This window comes from Pogonomyrmex barbatus, unplaced genomic scaffold (assembly GCF_055798465.1).
Source record: "Pogonomyrmex barbatus isolate J1 unplaced genomic scaffold, ASM5579846v1 scaffold6, whole genome shotgun sequence".
Lineage (NCBI taxonomy): Eukaryota > Metazoa > Arthropoda > Insecta > Hymenoptera > Formicidae > Pogonomyrmex > Pogonomyrmex barbatus.
The window spans coordinates 5,709,912-5,724,905 of record NW_028297160.1 but is presented as its reverse complement, the minus strand read 5'-3'; the positions used below and the strand labels follow the sequence as shown (position 1 = coordinate 5,724,905).

Sequence of the window (14,994 nt, the reverse complement as noted above, 5' to 3'; positions counted from 1 at the left end):
CGCAAGAAAGCATTGTAACAATAAATAATTGTAGTAAATAAAGATATTTTATGTATATTTTTGTTTCGAGGAAGAATGTGTGGTCAGTGACGATTAAATTAAACGGTCTTTTTAAAAATATAACGCTCACTTTATCTTTGTCGTCCTCGTCATCGTCGTCATCTCCCGGCGTCGGCGGACAATCGTCAGACCCGATCTCGGAGTGATCTTGAAACTGCGAAGTCGCGTAAATCAAAGGAGCGCCCGTCACCACAGCGACCTGTCCGCAAATCCAATGATTGAACCCGCTCCTCTCGCCGCTAAGCTGACAGTAGCAAAGAAATTCGACATGCAGCATTGCCAGTAAAGAAACGAAGCAGAGAAAGTTGCGTTTATGCAGGACGGGTCATTCCAAAATATTCAGAGCATATTATGAATGAAGAGTATAGTATGAATGAATATAGAATATAAATAAACATTGAAAATATATAGTATATAAAAAGTGCCGTATTTTGTTTTATTTACAGAATATTGGAGAATTGTTCAGAGAGACTGACTAATCTTATTTTTTCATGCGAATGCATTTTTATCTTTAAAAACGATAATAACTCTGCAAATATTATTAATATTATATAATAATAATAATATTTAATAATATTTTTTTCCATTTGAAAAGCTTGCTTATCTTTGGTACATAATCCGTTATATTTTCAGAGATTTCTCTGCAAATATGAAAAGAAATATATATCACTCAAAATCGTATTAGATTAAAGACGTCTACATTCAAATTTAAACGTGTTAAAAACAAAATACAGCAAGATTAAGCATTACGGACATGTACAATTTATTCACGTTTAATAATAAATGCTGTTTGTAATAAAAATGCTTTTCATAATATTATAAAATTTTTCTCTACAAAATAATATTGCAAATGTAGGACATTCTACATAGGAGATTCTAGAATGAAATTCTCAAATAACGTGTAAATATTTGAGAAATGTATGCTTTATCCACTGAATGATACAAACGATGTCTTATCATACATACTTATAGTCGATGGATCAGCAGGAGGCAATAGGGGGCGAAGAATAAAGACTAAAGAATTAAGAATAGTTTTTTTTTTTCAATAAAGAATAGTAAGCGTTTCATAGCATGGCAATTAATAATTAGAAGGATCCAGAACGACATACTAGCACTAAGTCAAGTTTTAATCCGTAGGCATAGAGAATCTCGAGAATGTTGGATTTTAAAGGCTCTAAATTTCATAAAAAAAGAATGCATTACGTAGCGTGTAAAAAAGTGCGCTTGATAGCAATTGACCTCAAAGGCCAATAATCAATCGTTTTAGTTATTCACATATATAATGCCATGATAATCGTATTAAGATACGGATACGCGAAAGAGTGCGGGATTAAAACTTTAATAAAATCAATAAGAAAAGTGACGTACCAGATAATACTTCAGAAGAATCAATAATGCCACGCCCGGTATCATATATGGCTCGAAGTAGTAACATCCAAAAATAAAAATTACCAGAGCAAAGACGCTCCTCATCTTGTTTTCCCATTCCCAGCAGCTCCTAACCGTAGGATAAAAAGCGAAAAATAGTATCTCAACAGTAGCAGCGACATAAACTACAAAATCTATGTCAGTTCAAAATTCGTTTTGCCAGAAAAAGCACAACATTTTTTTTAGATTATATTTTTTTCGATAGAGTATACTTGTGCTTTACTACTCATTTAGGCCAACGACTGTCTAATTAATTTTAATTCTAAAACATTTCCGATTCAGAACGGAATATTACTTTTTAAAATAATAGAATAATATATGTATGCATAATTTATTAACAAAATGTTAAATATGTTATATAATTCAAAACAATAATTTCATAACAATTGTAAAATTTTATAGAATAGAATATTACTTTTTAGGACAGTAGAATAATGTAAATATGTAGTATAATTTATTAACAAAATGTTAAATATGTTATATAATTATTTCATAATAGTTGTAAAATTTTGTTATATCGCACGGGAGTGGGTAGATAAAAACTTATATTTTTGGAAATTTGGAGAAGTCAAGATCGCACTCACTGTATGTATTTTCCTATGTCGATGAAAATTACGATAATAGCTTTGAGCCTGAGAACGTTTCGCAGAAAGACTTGTCTTTTGAATTTCACCTCTGGCTCCATATATTTCTTTTCCTTCGGATTGAGCGTTCTAATGCACGCCCTGAATATATTCCATATGACGGTCATTTCCAAAAGAATCTGAGGGCAGTTACCCTTCGCACGGCCCCTCAATTTCTTATCTTTCAACGCGTACCACCGTTTCTCGCCGTTGCGAATTTTTAACAACGGTATCGCTACCTTTCCAAGAAACTCCACCTTATGATCTCGATCTTCATCATATACTGTCACCTCCAGGACAGAATTGATGTCCTTTACATTGCTGTTGAAACAATTAAAAATTTACTTTCGATCAGGCTTGAATTGTGCGAATTATTTCATCATATTCTCGCGTCTGCCGTCCAACCTTCCCTACTATTTAATGCGTTTCAATAATTACGATGAAAAAATGGTTAAAAACGTTCTAATTAAGATATAACTTACAAGGTGAAAATTTTTTGCCAATTCGGCGCGAGCGTTTTATATTCCGTTTGAGTTTGCAATCTGGCATTTACGAGCTCCAGAACGCAGAAAGGGTCGCTTTTACCGCCGAGATCAGCAGCTGCAAGACCTTGCGCACGGTATACCTGTAAAAAGATGAATTAATTTAAAAGCGAATCCGTAATGTTTATTAAAAATTTTGTTCTGTCCTAATTTATTGCCATAAAAGCTTTATAAAAGAGTTTTAAACCTTACTATTACTATATTATTGTAATTAAGAAAAAGTCAAATTTATAGAAAGATTAGTTTAATCTGATTTAGAAGTATTTTTATTAGTAATTAATAGTTTATTGATAAAAATAATTTCGCGGACCTGAATCCATTTTTAATGAAAAATCGTTAACTTTTACTAGAAAGTAATTAAAACTCTATTTAAAGATAAAATAGATTTTGAATATAAATTTAATTGTGTAATTAATAATTTCTATATAATAACACATTTTAATGCATTTCGTATTGTGAGATTGATTTAAAAAGAAATTACTAAAAAATTCTTTAAATTAAACAACTCCTTTAAATTGAATAATTAATTTAATATAAAATTTAATCATTTCCACATACGCTCAAAAAACCGAATATTTCTCATTCAACGATCGAATATGCTTCACTTATTCATAGAATAATAAAGGCATTCCGAAATAAGCGTATCACAATATTGAATAGGAAAGCATTCTCTCTTTCGCTACGCTTCGTGTAACAATATATTGTTTCTGAGTGCTCATAATATCGACATATATATATTATGATTTACATAGCAATGTTATTATTTCTTCATAAGTAGTTATGTTCAACAAAACATTTATTTTGCAATTATTGAAAGTTTTCTATGACTGAGATTGGATTATTTTTTTTAGATCTAGAGGAATAATCCGATCTCAGCAAAAAAAATTTTCAGCGGTAATTGTAAAATAAACCTTCTTCTGAACGCGACCAATTGTGAATCTATCTATCCTACCATCATCAGTATTATTCTATAGAGTATGAACTAGATTGGCAAACTTTGACAGCATATTCAACTTGTCGGACAAAATTCAAACAAAGACTTCCATAATTCGATAAAAACGAGCTTTCGAACCTATAAATGTATCAGAACTTCCTTCATTCTCGACGTGAGCAGAATATACCTCCAAAATTTGACAATCCATTTCGAGAGAGAGAGGGGGGGGAGAGGAGAGGAGAAAGAGGAGGAGAAGGAGAGTGAGAGAGAGAGAGAGAGAGAGAGAGAGAGAGAGAGAGAGAGAGAGAGCACATCCGGTATATGAATTATTACTATTCCTACGTGATGTCTGATGTTCTAAAAAAATTAGCGCTCCAATGTTACATTATGCTAGCGCGTTAGCGATTAATGCTAATCGCTTCCAATTACCTTCACTGTCAGGTGACCTACGTCACGTATCCTCTGCAATGTATTCATGATGGCATATCGTTGGACTAATTGTGCGTGTTCCACCGGCGTTTCCTCGTGCGCTGCCAAATCGCTGATTGTCTCGCTGGCCGTGGTACCGCTTATTGTCAACAGTAAAAAAATACTGCCGGCCCCGTCCTCGAGCTCGCGCCATAATCGATGCGTGGTCTCGCGCTCGAGAATCGCCAGATTGATCACCGTCTTACCCATCAGATCGTCCTGATGACTTTTATCTCTATCCCAAACCGTCACCTCCAACTCTTGTCCCAGATACGGGTCCTCGTAGAGGTGCAGGTCAAACTGCTCCAACCAAATTGGATTCAATGTTTTGTTAACGACTTTCGACTTGTATTTCTCCGTGCCGAGCCTGCAAATTAGGATACGGGATACTCCAGTTTTTATGGCGGAAGTTTCGCAGTTCAAGCGACTGCGGCTTGAATTGCTATAATAATCCCGAAGTATTATTCAATTTAATTTCACGCGACACAGAAGATAAGAGCAGAATGATTCTCATTCTACGATAAGAAAAAGTAAATTCGATATTGCAATGCTGGTCATAATATTGTGGTTTCAATTTACATTGAAACCATATACTAATAGAATAAAATAAGACATTAAAAAATAGATTGGATACGTTCATTTATTTTTAAAGCTTATTGATGCAAATAAAAATAATCTTCATCGAAGCTAATAATAAACAGCATGAAATATCTCAGATAAAATATTGCAACTTGATTAAACTGATTAAATTTATTGAAAAAGTTGTTTAAGAATTTTTATAATAAACAATTAGTAAACAATATGGTAAATTTCCAAATGATATTCAAATTAAAAAATTGCTTTAGTTTATTATCAAAATTCAATCGAAGATAATCAGAATAATCAAGTCATGTATTCTATTTTATGATATTAAATTTTATGTACCGAAACTTCACGTAAGGATCCGATAAACCGTCTATGTCCATCGGCAATAAATTCTTTGCCTCCACAAGTACAATTGTCACCACCGAACTCCATATCTGCGATTTCAGCCGTCTATTCACGTCCGCCAATCGATTAGTTCTCTGAAAATACTGCAACGTAGAAAAACGGAACGCTAAATAAAATTATCGCTACGAGGATTAATTAATGCGGGCTCCTGTTGCAATATAATATCATTATTGAAAATTGAAAGCAATAAGCGTAACTACGTAAAGAAATAAACGCTGCGATTGCTCGACATCCTTTCCTTTTTATTGAGAAAATCGTATCATATTTAAAGAAACAATTCGTGGAAATATTTTACTGTAAAATCATTTCTTTAACATTTTAATTAACTAATATTTCTAATTAATATTATATATCGCCATCAGAAAATTTTATTTAGAATTTTTTTGCAGAGAAAGTTTATTTTATGACTGTACCCTGTAAATATCCTCTATTTTTTCTTTAACATTGTCCTTCAATTTGTCCAGAAAATCATAACGTTTTATCTCCTTCACTTCCAAGATGCCAGGATCGTCTAAAACGTCTGAGTTTTCTTCTCTGTTTTCCACGTGTGGGGAAACAGTTTCCTGCTTGTCTGGTTGCGTAATCAAACTCGCCGGTTCGAATCGATCCGATTTTGGCGAAGCAGATCGATTTCGCAATTTTCGCAAATGCTCGATCACTCGGGGCTCGATCCTCGGCTCGTCGATCTTCGCGGCTAATTGATTTTCCATCAATCTGCTCTCAAGTTTCGGCTCCTCGTTTTCTCCCTTCGCTGGCGTAAACTTGAAATCGTACGTGGGTTCCGGCACAGCGTTTTGATCGACGTCCGTCAAGCTAACGGATGCGTCATCACCGTGTGTTAACGTGTAACTGGTGGAAGGCTTGCAATGATCGACGATCCACGTCTCGATCGGTTGAAGCCACTTATGTTTCTCCCTGTTCTCCTCCCAAATCTGTTCCACCTGATCTTCCAGTATCCTCTCTATCAATTCCACTTTCCGCTTTAGAGAACTTCTTAATGAACCCTTGGCCTTCCTCTTCTTGATCCCGGACAGACTTTCGATGGACGACCCTTCGGTTATTCGCGCTTTCCAAACTCCTATCATCGCCGACGCTCTCTCCAGCTTTGACTTCTCGTTTTCAAGAACGTCCGATCCTTCCTCCGTAGTTTCGGAAGTCGCCCTGTCAAACGGTTCTTCGGCCCGTTTCACCCTTGCGAGGCTTTCAATCGCGGACGTTTGGATCTTCGATGCCTCACTGGCGACAGAACTTGACTTTCTCAAACTCTCCTCGCGTTGAATATTTCCGAGGAAACTGTCATCCGACGCCAAAACACCGGCGCTGTTCAATATAGTGTCACTTTCCGTCTCAACGAGGTCCCTCTCGGATTTATATTTTAACACAGATCGATCTAACGCCGCGATAGAATGACGTCTTTCTCGTTGATCCGCACGCGCTTTCCGGCGCGGTTTTTTAGAAGGCGCGGTAATATCGGAAGATTTATCGGTGGACATCTCTACATCTACGTCTACTTTATTAGACGTCTCCGCGTTAGACATCACGTGAATTTCAGGCTTCGTAGCATCGACTTTAATTACGTCGTCAGCGGGATTCTTTTCCATTCTTTCCGTCTCGGGCGCGACATCAATCGTAGACGTGACATTCGGTGTTATCTCAATTTTGGGTATAATGTTAAATCTACTCGCAACATTCGATGTGGATGATACATCGTCCATTTCGGGTGTAGGATCCATCTTGGACACAACGATCGTAAGTTATTACACTCTCTTTATATATGTGATTTCGCTCTTATGTATTTTGTCGATCACTGTACTCTTCGATGCGACATTAATTTGATATCGAGTACATTGAGATCCGGTTCAGATTGAACATATTATCTCTTTCAAATACAACAATGTATCACTTCTCAGTTTCTCCTCCGTGGAGATCGTTCTTGCGAGTGAAGATTGCATTTCGGATTTTCTGCAATGCAATTGTGAATATTTTCCTTCATGGAAAGCGACGTTATTCTCGTCGATTCTCTTGTTGTTGTGAATTTTTTCGTTCTTCTTAGAAGCAAGATGACTGCGAACTCGTTTTTATCTTTCGTTCGCTCAGCATCCTTCATGGACTCGCGTCATACTCGAAATCTCGGATCTCAGAGATTATCTCTGTTTCTCGTTTTTCGTTTGCAAACATCGCCATTCGCTACCTCACGATTCCTGATAACAACATTAAAGCACGTTTTTGCATGAGAAAGACGTCAGTCATCGGATCGCATAATTCAACGGAAATAGACGGAAGAGTTGCTTTTAAATACAATGACTTCGCATCTCTCATGCGATGTGCATCGCGAGAAGTCTTACAATTTCCCTTTAAATTAATATTTTTTTGAAATCTTAATCTAAAATTTTAATTAGACTCAAAATTACATATCTACACACTTCACTTTACGTATCACTCATAACAAGCACTCGAAAGGAAATGAATCTCTTACAGCAAACTCTTGAGACTCAGATAAGTTAAAAAATTCGTCATAGCCGAAGCTCACTTGACATAGAAACGCCAGCGGCTGTCACGCTCAAAGGAAAAAAAAAATGCGAAAGAGTGTTCGAGCAATGATTTACACGCTGATTCACTTGTGTCTTATTTGTAAAAAAAAAGACGTAGAGTGCAAATATAAGCACTTCCTCACGATGATCAGTATCGGTACCGCCAATTAGCGCCGGTGAGTCATAGCGAAATGCACAAACGCGAAATAGAATGTGGTCACGTGTGTGCACGGCCGGCCGTCGGAAGTCTCTTATCACGAATAGAGGTGAGCTCGTTACCGACGTGAAATGGAATACATTTCCGTGCTGGTATCACATCGACACCGCGCTGATAAGGCGCGAAGCACTCGCCACACTCGCGAAGTAAGACGGCAAAAGTTGTCTGACTACTAAATCATTCTTCATCGGCAACCTGTGAAGCGTGCTGGTCAGCTGGGCTTCTTCTCCCTCTCCATTCGCACCGGGAAAACATTGTTACGTCGGCAAACATTGAGACATTGTGTATACACGGTGCTGTAACCGCGTAGCGCGATATTCCTGACGTGGGTATTTCCCAATTGCGAATAAAGAAAGAGAGAGAGAGAGAGAGAGAGAGAGAGAGAGAGAGAGAGAGATATGGCATAATGTTAAATTGGTTCAATCTAAGAATGCAAAGATATCGATCTGATCATATGGACTTTCCTCTCTTATTTTTTTTTTCTACTTTATAAAATCATTTTGTTCAAGGAAATTAAGCTCAAAATAAAATTTGGAGAATTTTAAAAAATACAGATATAAGTAAATATGTGTTAACTTTTCTCATACGTTTTCATTAATTTCTTTTATTTCATAATTAATTTCTTTTATTTCATTTTATACTGATAACATATCTTTCCATTTTACATTAAATATGTCTTTATAATTAATTTTCTTTTAGAAATTTAATTCTTAAATTAAATTTCTAAAAATAATTTAAGAATTTAAGAATTAAATTTCTAAAAATGTCAATAAGAATTAAATTTCTGAGAGACAGAAACACGGTGAAATTTAATAACAAAATCGAGAATTTAAGAATATTAACGTTTCCATTAATATCTCCTGAAAGATCTCCTTATCGCAAAAAATAATTACTTGCGAAATGAATAATTGCGGATTATATCATTGGATTACGATAAGCCATTAATATGTTCGGTATGATATATGGGAAAGAAAATATCATATGTAGTATATATAGATGGTATATTATGTACACTTATCAACCGACTTTATGACTACACGAAGTATTCGATACCCAGCAAATCATATTTCATCTGCGAGTTTTTAAGTTTGCGCTCGCAATAAATATTTAATAAAAATATGAAAAGGCATCATTTATTGCGAGTTATAAATTCATAATTACATTTTCATTTGCTTGTCTCATCTATTTTTATATTCATTTTTATTTCATTAATTTTATAAGAAGCAATATTAAGAAATAATTATATTTTAAGGATAATTAAATATTAAGAAATAATTAATATTTAATTTTAATTTTAGGAAAGGATGCATGTCTCTTTCTGTGAATTAAATTACTATCTTTAAAATCGGACAAACTGTGGGATAAATTTGATTTGTGCAACCACGTAATGAACGAATTTTCAAAGAAATATGTTAAACGGTTACAATGGTTAACGCGAATTAAACGATAGAACCTTGTAATTTACGCAGCTGCAAAGTATAGCTGACTCAAGCGCGAAGCATTTGAAAATGAGCGCGATGTTGTTGCGCGAGGGTGATGCTATTAAGTAAATTACAATTAATTCGTAAATAAATTGGATTTAACGTGTAATACCCGAGAGTTCCCATTTAGTTATTCCTCGCGGCGCGGCGAAATGGCGTTTAATAATAGTTAACACATAAGTAGAGCTCCCGCGCGATAAGGGCCAGGCCTTGCACTCCACTTTCCAGCCGACAAGCCGACAAGTCGATATCGTAATACGGACGCGGGCGCGCTCCTTTCCTCACAACCCAGTTTCCCATTCTTCATACACACGCTATAAATATACGCATGGCACATCCATCTCCCTCCGCCGAGACTAAGAACACGATTCACGTCGCGATCGTTTATTGTTAGTTTATCATCCCCCGTTTAACCTTTCACAGAACTCGATAAGATCGAGTTCGGTCGATCATTTCTTCTATTTTCCAATATTCGCTGATGTACTTGAATGGCACTTATGAATTATCCCAATTATCTTATAAACAAGTGAGATAAAATGATAAAACAAATTTCTTAAGAGAATCCAGCCGGATTAAAGAAGGAAAAGTACCTGTTCTTTTTCTTGTTGATTTCTTGGCCAAAGTGTAGCTGTCAGATAGATTTCGCCTAAATGTTGCTTTGGTCTGTCCGGATCTTTAAGTTCTAATATTATATCATGAGGATGCCCAAGATCGAGTTGCGTAAGGTCCAACATGGCTGCTCCCATAAAGTCATCCTGCAGGCCCCAATCGTAATCGAAAACCTGTCAATATATACAAGAAAAAAAAGTGAAATGTCAGAACATTTTGAATAATTAAATATAAATAATTTTCAATATATTTTTTTCTTAATAATCTTAATAAAATTAATTAATATTATTTCTTAAACATCTTATTACATCTTTATTAAACGATTTAAATTATTTTCAATTAAATTAAATTAAAAATTATCCTTAATATAGAAATTCTTGTTTTTAAAAAAATTTAAATTATCGGATATTAATATATTTATTACTCTTTATGTTTTTATATATTCAAAATTTTGATATAATAAACAAATCGTTAATGAGATACCTTAATGGTAAGTGGCTGAAAAGGATCTTCTATAGGCAAGGTGACACTTTCGTCCCAAACTGGATTTAGATCGCGATGAACGGTTCGCGATTTGTGCAACAGTCGCCCTGAGCATTTTACTTTCACGTATGGATCACTGGCGCCTGGAAACCATAAATCATAAACCATACATACCTCGTAAAATTTATGATTACGCAATAAATATTCTTTATTATGAGTCTTTATTCATAAATTTACAAGCTCACTCGGGTTGTTTTACATTTTATTTATCAGTATAAAAATAATTGCACATGTTCAAATTTTATTTATTATAAATCTGAAATAATTAATATTTTTAACAATATGCAATACATATGCATTTGATAATATTTATTTTGTAAAATAATGAAATTATTTCGTTTACGTTTTTCCTTTGAAAATGCAATTATAAATATGCAAAATATTTTACGTTTCCTTCTGTTTTCTTCTTTAATTAATGATAATTAAAATTTCATTCTTTCTCACCACATCTGTCCATCGCAACAAGATTTGCGCCTCTTCTTATATGTAAACGAAGTTGGAAGAAGGCATGCTGTCTCAATGCCTGTTCTCTCTTTCGTGTCACTTCATCTTGAAGAAAATCGCCATCCTGGCTGATAGAGCCCCGAGGCCCTTCGCCCCCCTCCTTCTGAAAGCTTACGGATCCTTTGGGAAATCCTTCGCCGCATTTTCCAACATTATCCTCTTGCACGATCGCAATCTTTTCTCGACCACTGCGTGCCAATGGAGATTCTACACATTCGAAGTATGCCAAAATACACGATTTTATTAGTGTCAGTTTTGGCACTCGCAATTTTTTTTTCATTTTTATTTATCAATTATAAGAAGATGATGGATATTGTTTTTTTTTTAATAGATAAACCTCAAGATGGAAACTCAATATATAGTATAGCATTTAATATTGTAAGGGTTCTCGACGAAACGGAATCCATACGATATCAGAGATTGCTTTATGCCATCACAAATCCTCGTGTTGAGGTTTATATCTTATACACAATTCTTTCTAATTCCATCTCTTATTTCTTTAGCCAGAAATAAACCTGTCATAAAACAGAAACATATATAAGAGATTGAAGAAAAAGGTTGAGACTGGACTCAAAATCTGAAGATTACGTATCGACCGCTCTCATTCCGGTTTTCTTACGTATTGTTGAATTATATCTTTAAACAAATATTTTATAAAATTTAAAATATTTAAATAATTTGAAACAATATTATAGAAAATATTGTTATTAACATATATTAAATATGATTTTTTTTATCTCATATTGAAAGTCATGTAAAAAATATTAAATTATAAGAGATAAATTATAAATTTAGATTCTAGATAAAAATCTAATAAATTTATTAAATTTAGATAGATTATTATTAATTCGCGTTCTACTACATAACTGTATGATCATACAACTTTGCGTTTAACTAAATGTAAATGTAAAAAAATTAAGCAATATTTTATAATTGTATTAAAATGTATCATTTTACATATCATTCACAAAGTCAAAGGCACAAAGAACATTACATTATCGAAAAAAATGTTTAAAACGTCAAAAAAATAAAAATATGAAAAGAACATAATTATACACATGTCGCGAACATGATTTTGCAACTTTAAAGATATAAAAGAGCTATTACATGCTAAATTATTAACAAAAAATTTATGAAACATCGCAAAAAAAATGCGAAGAGAACATGACTATGCGATTGTCACGAATACAATTTTGAAGATATAAAAAAGCCGCCGCATACTGACGCTTGTATTATATAATGAGTACAAAAGAAGTCTTTTGGGTTAGTCTGTTTAAGTATGGCGGAGCACGCTAGTATTCGTGTTGGATCATCTCGGATCAATCGATATAATGAGGTCTAAACGCATGCCGACTTTTGGTGTTAGGTGCAAATTGCAACGCTCAATATTCTCCGCTTTCCAAACAAATTTACCTCGTATTGTCAGAAGCAAATAGTTATATACACTGCGTAATCAGCGTTATGTATTATTTGAATAAGTAATTGTTGCACGTAAAATCACGATACAAAACTGTTTACACATATCAGTCATGTTATTGTAATTAATCGCTTGTCATAGAGAATAATATTATTCGTATAAATATATATTAAAAATTGTTATTTGTATTGTGTTCATATATATTACGCATTAATGTATTTTTTTGTTGATAAGATAAATGTTTCAGCTGCTAAGTAATTGATTTCGTCTTTTGAAGTGTGTGCATTTGAGTGGATTCTAATCTGTATTCCATTTGCCAGGATATTAATTTGCGCGGCACAACTGTTCCGCAAGAAGGATCAATTGTCGAGTCGAGTGACTTGTCAATAAATTTAATTAATTCACTTGAAAATGCAGAAACTTCCGAGTAGTCAGTTATTCAAATGGATTCGACAAATATTCCATTCTTCGATGCTTTATATCGTATCTGTTCGACCCAGACATAATTCCAAAGGTTAAATCTTTTAACCCCTTAATAATAATCTGTATCATCTAGACTAGTGCGCTTCAATTTTTATTAAACAAAATAACAACTTTGAGTAAAATAGCTAGCAACTACATAGGAACAATCGTTCAAAGCAATCCCAATTCGATGAACGGAAAAAAAGCTATTCTTTCAGAGCAGCAATTATAATACAAATATTAAATATAAATGGAATTGTAGATATGGAATTTATAATGGACACGAATTAGTAACATTTTAATTAACATCATAAAAAAGAGAATAAAAAAAAACGGCAAAAATTTGCAAATGCTGTTGTACGATCAAAATCAAATTTATACAATAACAAGGGTTTCCAAATTTAAACAAAAATAGATATCAATCAAAATAGATATTAAAAGATAGATGTTAATTAAATTATTTTATATTTAATGCCTCAAAGAATAAAATTGTAATAGCGATATTTTGAAAACAAGTAAATAAAGCTTTTGATCTCACCAATTTTAATCTAATTATTTAAATGTTACTAAATAATATTTAAATAATTAAATCAATTACTAATAGTTAGTATAAAGAGGAAAATAAATATTTATTCCTTCAGATATTTCGTGGAGATTTATAAGAAAGGTTTAATTTCTCTCGCAATACTGAAGAAGTTCTTGAGACGGAGACACTTAAGATATTAATGTTTCGTCAAATACTGGTTGAAGAGCTCTACTACAAATGATGCGAAATGTTACTTAATTTTTTATTGAGCGACAAATAGTGATCTAAATCACAGTATATCTAATGCTGCACGATAGATATATTACAACACTGTCTACAATTATTATGTCACGATTTTTGAAAATTGTTATTTGTGATAAAATCACATTTATATTTTGAGCATTAAAATTCAAATATTTCTTAATTTTTTATTGTTTTTCTTGATTTGTTTACAGAAAATAGTTTATTAATGCGAAATTATTAAAATGTTTAAAAATTACTTTATCACATCTTCCTAAAATGCTTAAGATATACTTTTATTAATTTTATAATTCTTCATATTTATTTTATTTAATTGAATGAACAGAAAAAGAGAAAGAAATGTAAAAAATAAAGGTAAATCGAGGCTAATTCCGTTTAAAAATCAGGCTATGATGATTGCAGGTGATGCAATATGTAACTATCAGATATAACGGGGCAACTTTGCAACCAGGTCATCGGCGCACATACAAAAGCACTATATAGCCTTTTAATCTCATATTTCTTTCCCAGACACTTCCCTTAAGCACGTCGTGAACGCTCAGTAGAAATCGAATATGTTTCCTAGGGGAATCAAATTCGCGATCACTGTACTACCTACAAGTGGGTAACGAGACGCCCCAGCGGAAACTCATAAACCGTTACCCAGATATGAGTGACGCGTCGCGTTCAACACGTTCATTATATATATATATATATATATATATATATATATATATATATATCTAAGTTTAAAAATAACATTTGCTTATTATTCTAAATCTTGGAAGTTGGAAAGTCGGTCAGAGAAACGTCGCTCACCTGGACGATTGAGGCAGTGCCTGGCCGGGCTTTGAGTGGCCGAGGAACTTCTGCTGTGCTCGGAGGAATAATCGGCGGCATAGTCGGACTCGACACAGGGATTTTTGAACAGGCTCGCGTCCTGCGAGTGCACGCTACCGGCATCCTTGGACTTCTTGCGCTCCTTGCTCCTGCTGCGCGCCCAGCGGCTCTTCAGGGTCGCGAAGAAGGTATGGGTGCGCTGGGCCACCGACACCGTGCCGTGATGCCGATGGTGCCGATGATGGACGATGCCGGACTCGGCCGATCCATCGCCCCGCCTGCTCGGCGAGCTGTTCACGATCTCGCTGTCCCGGAGCTCCGTGGCGCTTTTCGAGAGCTGACGGCTCCCGTTCAGGTTCAATCTGGATCTCTCTTGGGCGCGAGTGCTACCTGGCAAATCAAAATGCAAGTTTCGATCGCGTTACTTGCGGCTTTACCAGGCGCATGCAAAAAAGGAAAGTTTGCCGGCGAGCTGTCGTGGCAAGTTTTATCAGCTGTAGCGAACAGCGGAAAGATTTGAATAAACTAGGTACGAACACACCACCCGACGACGTAGTAATTTGATTTAACGTGCACGAA

The 14,994-nt window shown here is 34.4% G+C and overlaps 1 protein-coding gene and 1 long non-coding RNA gene across 13 annotated transcripts in view; one reads left to right on the top strand and one right to left on the bottom strand.

Annotated features, from left to right (window-relative positions):
- Mctp (multiple C2 domain and transmembrane region protein) overlaps positions 1-14,994 on the bottom strand; it is a 32,877-nt gene that overhangs the window by 9,081 nt on the left and 8,802 nt on the right. For 2 of the 12 annotated variants that reach the window (XM_089082391.1, XM_011634314.3), the window contains exons 3-12: positions 14,395-14,805; positions 10,871-11,137; positions 10,367-10,509; positions 9,865-10,056; positions 4,980-5,128; positions 4,017-4,422; positions 2,594-2,736; positions 2,073-2,432; positions 1,429-1,558; positions 131-304 (exon numbers count right to left, since the gene is read on the bottom strand). In XM_089082391.1, coding sequence (XP_088938517.1) covers positions 131-304; positions 1,429-1,558; positions 2,073-2,432; positions 2,594-2,736; positions 4,017-4,422; positions 4,980-5,128; positions 9,865-10,056; positions 10,367-10,509; positions 10,871-11,137; positions 14,395-14,805 — 2,375 coding nt within the window. Of the gene's footprint in view, positions 1-126; positions 305-1,026; positions 1,075-1,428; positions 1,559-2,072; positions 2,433-2,593; positions 2,737-4,016; positions 4,423-4,979; positions 5,129-5,458; positions 8,462-9,864; positions 10,057-10,366; positions 10,510-10,870; positions 11,138-14,394; positions 14,806-14,994 lie in introns of those variants that run through there. The other 10 variants (XM_089082392.1, XM_011634318.3, XM_089082393.1 and 7 more) reach the window with 10 other exon arrangements.
- The window catches only part of LOC148935119 (uncharacterized), a 9,814-nt gene continuing 1,475 nt past the window's right edge, over positions 6,656-14,994 (top strand). The window contains exons 1-2 of the long non-coding RNA XR_016140612.1: positions 6,656-6,794; positions 14,364-14,994. The exon at positions 14,364-14,994 is cut by the window's right edge and continues 1,475 nt beyond it. This is a non-coding gene — a long non-coding RNA (uncharacterized LOC148935119). The remainder of the gene's footprint in view (positions 6,795-14,363) is intronic.